The sequence below is a fragment of the Lytechinus pictus genome, chromosome 1 (genome assembly GCF_037042905.1).
Source record: "Lytechinus pictus isolate F3 Inbred chromosome 1, Lp3.0, whole genome shotgun sequence".
Lineage (NCBI taxonomy): Eukaryota > Metazoa > Echinodermata > Echinoidea > Temnopleuroida > Toxopneustidae > Lytechinus > Lytechinus pictus.
Genome location: NC_087245.1, coordinates 25,996,965 through 26,004,803, shown reverse-complemented (window position 1 = coordinate 26,004,803; position 7,839 = coordinate 25,996,965). Strand labels below are relative to the sequence as shown.

At 35.6% G+C, this 7,839-nt stretch overlaps 1 protein-coding gene across 2 annotated transcripts in view; it reads left to right on the top strand.

The window, feature by feature from the left end:
- The first annotated feature begins 5,439 nt into the window (after positions 1-5,439).
- The window catches only part of LOC129264971 (ankyrin repeat and IBR domain-containing protein 1-like), a 33,784-nt gene continuing 31,384 nt past the window's right edge, over positions 5,440-7,839 (top strand). The window contains exons 1-2 of one of the 2 annotated variants that reach the window (XM_064099056.1): positions 5,440-5,717; positions 6,389-6,671. In XM_064099056.1, the coding sequence (XP_063955126.1) occupies positions 6,484-6,671 (188 nt within the window). In that variant the 5' untranslated portion in view covers positions 5,440-5,717; positions 6,389-6,483. Of the gene's footprint in view, positions 6,672-7,839 lie in introns of both variants that reach the window. The other variant, XM_064099051.1, reaches the window with a different exon arrangement.

Below are 7,839 nucleotides of genomic sequence, written 5' to 3'. Positions count from 1 at the left end.
ATTAAGTGCTATAGTGTTGCATATTATTATTATTTATTAGTGATTCATTTATTTCTTACAATACTTCAAAAAAAAAAAAATTGACCAACATATCTAAGCCCAAAGTTCCCCTTGAATTAAAGAGCAAATATGTGACTATTAATGACTGTTTCCAGCTATGTGCCAGAGCATTTCTACCGAGTAGCCAGTCTAGATAGTTTGTTGTAGGATAACGGAAAGAGTAACAAATGGTATGCAAATAGACCTGAAATTTACCATCTAGATGGTCATGCTTGAGTGATTTTGAATAATGAAAAATTTGGTCGCAGAACTAGAGATGTTTAACAAACATGGGTATGAAATGTGGAATTGAAATACATGGGGGGGGGGGATATTGTCGCACTATATCAATTATGGACAAGAAATTTTGATTGAAATGGACAAGAAAGAGTGGTTTAACGGTGACAGAACCCCCCCTCCCCCAACTTTGCTTGGATGGCCTTTACTTCATGAACATGTATAATTTAGTGACATTCACTATTTATTTAATTATTTATTATTCATTCATTTATTCATTCATTCACTCACTCTCTTTCTCACTCACTCATTCATTCATTCATTCATTCAATTATTCATTATTTATTTTTTTATCTTGTCAAATGTATTTATTTATTTAATCGATTAATTAATTTATAAATTTGTTCATTTACTTATATATTATTTATTTATTTGTTTATTTTTTTTTATTCATTCATTATTTCTATTTTTTGGGGGGATACGAAAAATCATTAAGTCAAGTAAAATCTTGTACATGTATCTCATTTTAGTGCAAGAACGGGTCGGCAGTGGAGTGTAAAGTCGAATGCGATTTTTTTGTTTGTAACTTACTGTATTATGAACAGCTTGATAAAAGGGCCCTTAGGCATCATTGACATTGATAAGGTCTGACTGCTAATATATTTTATGAATGTTAAAATGAACCATGACCTCCATCACATTCTTAACCTTCAAGTACATGTACATGAACCTGAACTTGCCTATGAGAAATGAACCATTATAATACACTGTACGGTATTGCATCTTATGTATTACTCAGCATACCATATGGCTTGCACATGTATCCCTCAGCCTCTTGCTTACAAGTGCATGTACATGTGCATATGGTAAGATCTTTACGCCACTTAATGAACATTTTTAGTGATTAGGGCCTGACATAATCATTTCTTGAGTTGATCCATTAGAAATTTCTTGACAGTAGATCAGAACTTCAGTGTGTACAGGTGTACAGGAACGTGTACATGTGTCCATGGGTGTGAGATGATCTGAAACCTTTTGATTTAAATCCACTGAAGAGCAGTAGGCCTACAATAGATGTAGAGTATGCTCTATTTGGGAAAATCAGAATTACATTTTATTGTCACACTCACTGAAAGGACACTGTCTATATGAGAGTTAATTCCTACGAGATCTTCTGTCCGACATGTACCGTAGGTAATACATGTACATTGTATATAATCTTTACAATTTTAATTTTATCTGTTGAATGGAGATATAAATAGATAAGACTTGGCAGATCTGACAGTATGTCATCATAGGGGGAATTAGATAACTTTTAGACAACAGTTTGTTGTTCAGGATTCATAATCAAAATCACAGTCTCAGCTGCTGTCGTAATGGTTGTTCACTTTTAGGTTAAATCAGTTGTGTACATGTACAGGTGGGGGGGGGGGGGGCAATGGACCACCCTCCTCACAAATTTTCATGACCAAGGCCAAAAAAAAAAGAAAACGGAAATAAAAAAAATCTGAAAGATGTACTATTTTCTGAATTTTATGTCAATATATATATATGAAAAAAACAACAAAATTTTTGCTCACTTGCTTCACTCACTGGAAGCTTTAAATTGAAGAAAATTCACCCTATTTGCCATTTCTGGACCCCTCAAATGTTTTGACTCATTTTTCTACTGGGTCAAACAGGAATTCCCTGAGCCTACATGTACATGGGGAGCTTCCAAGACATCCATGTTGGAATTTTATTAAGCATACATGTAGCATTTAAAAATTTGTCAATACATTGGACTGCACATGTACTCTCGTAATTTTTAACATCTGGCAATAGCGTGGAGAATTCTACATCCCCACCCTAGTTAGAATCCAGTGTAAATCTAATTTTCTCTGTACATTTATTTCGAGTGAGCTTTGTTTACTCTCCATTGAACTTGATCCATCTGGCATCAATTAATGTCAACCTTTATGAACTTAAACTGTGCATGCATGCAAAGAGAAATCAAGAGAGAAGGAAAACCACATTTTAAAATACACTGGTAGAAGTTTCCAGTGGGGTCATCGTGGTCTAGTGGTTACGAATCTCGTCTTTCAATCAGAGGGACATGGGTTTGAATCCCAGCCATGGTGTGTTTTCCTTCAACAAGAAATTTACCCATATTGTGCTGCACTCGACCCAGGTGAGGTGATGGCAGAATGGGTACCCGATAGGATTTATTCCTTGAATGCAAATAGTGTCTATACGGTGGCTCAGCTACAGCCAGGGTAATATATAATACCATGTATCAAGCGCAGTAGAGTAGTAGCTGCACTATACAAATAGAACACATTATTATTAAATTATACTGTACTTTTAAAGGATTAGTTTATCCTGATTTATTGGTTTCAATAAAGCAGGTAACTTAAGTTATAAAAATTGGTGAGGGTTCAATGAAAGTAGAATGTAATAGAGTAAAATATTAGTGAGGGGCTTTGCAAAAACCATCATAATATTGTTATGAATTTGTGATGTCATATTTGAGCAGTTCCCCCATGTTTAAAAAAAAATTGTTTACCCAGTAATGATCATTGAAAATATTTGTCTTATTGAAGCATTCATGAATTGATGTGACTGATGAGACTCAATAGATTTAACCATTTTGATGTTTTTTCTTTAGAATATTAATATAATAGACATTAGGCCTACTATGAGGGAAATTGCTTCTATCTGCTTGCATAAATTTGATGTCCCAAATCTAAAATGTGACAAATTCACAACTTCATTTATATTTTCGTCAAACCTATATCAATATTGCATTTCTTTAATTGGTTATTATTATCATTTTTTATCATCATCATCATCATCATCATCAACGTCATCGTCATCATCGTCATCATCATTATTATCATTATCATTATTATTATTACTATTATTATTATTATTATCATTATTATTATCATTATTATTAGTATTATTATTGTTTTATTATTATTATTATTATTATCATTATTATTATTATTATACTTTGTGTTAACTCTCCCTTTTGAGAAAGTTCACCTTGACAATACATACATACATACATACAGAACATTGTAGGTTGGTTTTTAAAAGCAGGAAAAATAAAGGCAAATATTTTTGGTAACCTGGACATTATCAGCTACATTTCTTGATACAGTAGATTATTCATTGTTCAAAATTTGTCATAATTGTTCTCAATCAGACTTTTAAAATGACATAGTAATAGTAGGCCTGTACATGTATGTGCTCAGATACCAGCCTCATTTTTCATCTGATTTTTATTCAAACTTGCAGTACAGAAGAACTTCACTTTGATTCTTGAAATCTCACAAAACAATTTGTTTTCCATCCGATTTTACTGAAATTCTCCCCCTTTCTGATGAGGGGCCATAGCAATGAGAGGTTCTTAATCTCCAATACTTGAACCAAGTCACACACTGTACAGTACACCCAGTAGACCGTAGTCTTTACAGGGAAAACATGGAATTTTCATTTACCAGTTCAAAAATTGCTATGATAGAAATCTGACATAATCTTTGGGGATAAGTGTGATGTACATCATGTATGTGATGTACATGTACCTGTATGAATTGGGAAATGAATTATTGACAAGTAGAGACAAATGATGATATTAATTTGTTATAGCTCTACGGTGACTCAGCACACTGAGCACAGTCCAAAGAATTAATTGTCATTACATACCCAGCAGTATGTACACATGCACTGCACACATGCACACAGGTTTTACAACAAAAATTGCTATGATAGAAATCTGACATAATCTTTGGGGATAAGTGTGATGTACATCATGTATGTGATGTACCTGTATGAATTGGGAAATGAATTATTGACAAGTAGAGACAAATGATGATATTAATTTGTTATAGCTCTACGGTGACTCAGCACACTGAGCACAGTCCAAAGAATTAATTGTCATTACATACCCAGCAGTATGTACACATGCACTGCACACATGCACACAGGTTTTACAACAAAGAAAATGTCCATGTACAGACCTCCATGTACATGTACATATACATGTACATTACATGGACATTACTGTATGTAGGCATCATGGTTAGGACTTAAATTTTGATGATTCTGTTTACTTTACTTTTAAATTACTAGGGCCGGGGGGGGGGGGGGGGTGTTCTTTTTTTTCTCCTTCATCATACATGTATCTTCATCATCATCATCATCATTACATGATCATTATCTTCCCTGGCCTTTCTCCCCTTTTATTAACCCTTTTAGCTCCTACATGTACGTCTCCTCCCCCTTCTCCTCCCCCTTCTCCTCCCCCTCCTCCTTCGTCTTTAGTGTTTGTTCCTGTCTCCCTTCTCTATTCTAAAAGTAAAAGACATTCATCATGCCTATTAAAATAGACTAGCAATCTAACCAGATCCCCTGTGAATTTGATATTATGACATTTTGTGACACATTCATTATAAAATAGTACCAGTATGCACAAGTACGTCCGTGAGACATATGTATTGTTCAGGTGATTTAGGAGTTTTGCCGGAGGCCATTGCGTTTTTTGAGTTGTATCAATATGAATCAGCCCTCTTCTCCTTCCTTTCAGTTACATGTTCTTGTATGACTAAATGATAATATTCCCCTGTGTCCTTAGCAGCAGTCTCAGTTCCCATATAGAGGTACATGTACCGTGTCTCCTTTTCGTTACCCTTTTCGCCTTTTGGAATTTTTTAAAGTCCTGAATGGAAGCAGTAGGCCCTACATGTACATGTATTATAAAGAAATATGAAAGTGTACTGTTCTTTTAATTCAAATGCAGTAGTTGTCCCACTTCTGAATAATATTTCTTGTTTTGTATACATACATGTACATGTAGCTAGTCATTAACTATTTCTTTTTTCTAAATTGAGAATGCAATGAAAACATTGAAATCACTATAATTGAGAATTTATAATTTAAGCATAATGTAACGTAGCATGCATAGGCCCACACTCATGATTTCTTTGAATACATGTACATGTACCGTACATACATGCCTACTAGTATTTGTATACTATTCTGTGCTTTGCACGACTGAAAACTCAGTTTGCATTTTGTACATGCATTCGAATAATATTAATGTCATTTTGCACATGTACATGTAGATGTAGAATAGAGTTTAATTTGAATCTAAAGATGTCTTTTTTTTCTTTTTGTTGCAGTGATGGTGCATTGATGAGTTAAACATGGGACTCCTGGAATTCTATTGTGAGCAACTGGCTTTTGGATTCTACAAGATGTGATCAGAATATGTACATCCATTCAGTGTCAACCAACTACATGTATCCTGTACATGTCTTGGTAAAGAAAGTTAAGATGATCTTCCTATAGGGGGTCCAAAACATTGTAGCAAGTCCAGCAGTTCAGACCTCCATATGAAGTACCTGCATAGCTATAGGATGACTGATGCATGTTTCTAGTTTATTCCCATGATGAAGGTGATTTTTAATACCTTTTAGAGCAAACTTGATAGTACTTGAGCGATAATCAGGTTTGTCAAGGGCTCTTGTTCGTAATGAGCTCTTATTCGAAATGAGATCTTGCAGAATAGAATAGAGTGAAACAATGACCTGTCGCGTATTCTGCGGCCTCATTCAAGATACCCTGTATTTGGAGATGATGATTAGCAGGCCAACCCCAACAGGAAGTCAATTCTGAGGGTTCCCTCGACTGATGCCCTCATCTTTAACGAAGAAGGTAGCCACTACCCTATCAAGTGATGTCACTTATTTAATGGATTAAGGAAGTGTGCTGTTGACATTAGAGAAGTTCAGGAACATTTGAAAGACATACTGTAGGACTGATCAAGGAGTCAAGGGAAATACATGTGGTGATGAGCATGGTTATTATCAACTGTAAGCTATTGATGTCTTTACTTAATTTAGACATTGGTGGCAGTCTTGTGTCTTTCCTTTTCTCCTGACTGAAATAAAATAAGTACCTGGATATGAATTTATTTGAATTCCAAACAGAAATCAATAAAGAAGAGAACACTGGATATCTTGGACACTGTGTCAGTGTTATATTATCATGAACAATATTGTGTTGGTACATGTAACTACCAAGCAACTTCTTCTTAGAAGAGAAATGGGGTCATATTTCTTTATAGATTTGCTTCTGTGAACGCTGGTGTCATATTTGAGCAGTCATTGGAACCATTTATAAAAAAAGGATTGAATAAAGACTACATTGTGCGCCTTCAAAATGGGAAGCAGTTCGTCCAAGTTTCGGAAAGCCCTCCATTCGGGGGATGAGAAAACAGCTGAGGAAATTTACCATCATAGCCAAGACTTTCAAAAGACGTTTGATCCGAACATCTCCTATGGAGAGAACTATGATCATAATACGGCTCTTCACTGTTCATGTAGACATGGAATGCACAGACTTGTCAGGTGAGTTATTCTGTTTCTGTTTTGTCTGTTTATAGTAACTCCCATAGGAACTCAACAGGACAGCATTTTGCTGGTAAACGACAAGCTGGTATATAACCAATTACCAAGGAAACCTTTTACGGCTTGGTTAATCAGTCATAGTGGCTGACGTTAATAGACGACAGATATCACTCTCTGGCCTTTTATCAAAGTGGAGACAATGGCAGAATTGGGATTCGAACTCACAACCTTGTGATTCTGAGTCCAATGCTCTAACCACTGGACCACACGACCCATTATTGCGAAGAGTGTGAATGGGTATGGAGGTGTCATGGTGTAGTGGTTCTGACCTCAGTCTCCTAATCAGAGGGTCGTTGTTTCAAACCCTACTCCTGGTCCCTGTTGCTTAAAGGTTTACTACTATAGTAACATTGCCATCTAATGTTAACTTCCCTGAAATCCTTTATTCTGATTGGCTAATTGACGTTGTTACCATGGCAGTTACCATTAAATAACAAAGTTACTACATGTATAATAGTAACTTTATGCAATGGGGCCCTGCAGGTGTCAGTGTTCTTCAGCAATAAATTTCTCCATAATGTGCTGAATTCAACCCAGCTCAGGTAAATTGGGTACCTGTCCTGGGTCCGTAATACAAAGGTAATAGCGATTGATCATATGCTCCACGATGAATTGTAGAGTGTTGTCAATGGAACCAATCGTAGAAAAATGTCCTACAATCATTGCTAGGTTTTGTGTTACGGGCCCCAGAATATATTCCTTGAAACGCTGAGAGCATAACAGCTGCTCTGCTGAAGCCAGGGTAATTATGCTGCATTATTAGAGCATTAGTAGACTTCTAAAAGTTTTAGGTGCTATCTATAAAAGCAAATACAATTATTGTTATTATTGCCAACAATGGGAATGGGTAGTTTCACAGGATCATCGGTTGAGTTATTGACACTGGTGAGAATGAGGTTTGGTAGTTTCACAGGCTTTTCAGGAGAGATATTGTTAGTAATGTAAATTGAAAACAGTTTCAGATCACATTACAATCTTGTACAGTATTACACATTTTGTTTTTATTTCACCAAACAGAACATGACATCCTGTTTGTTTTTACTTCATGTACTCTACTGCAGTACAACGGGTTACTTCTTGTGCCAGGTCTTGTATATTTATGGCCCAC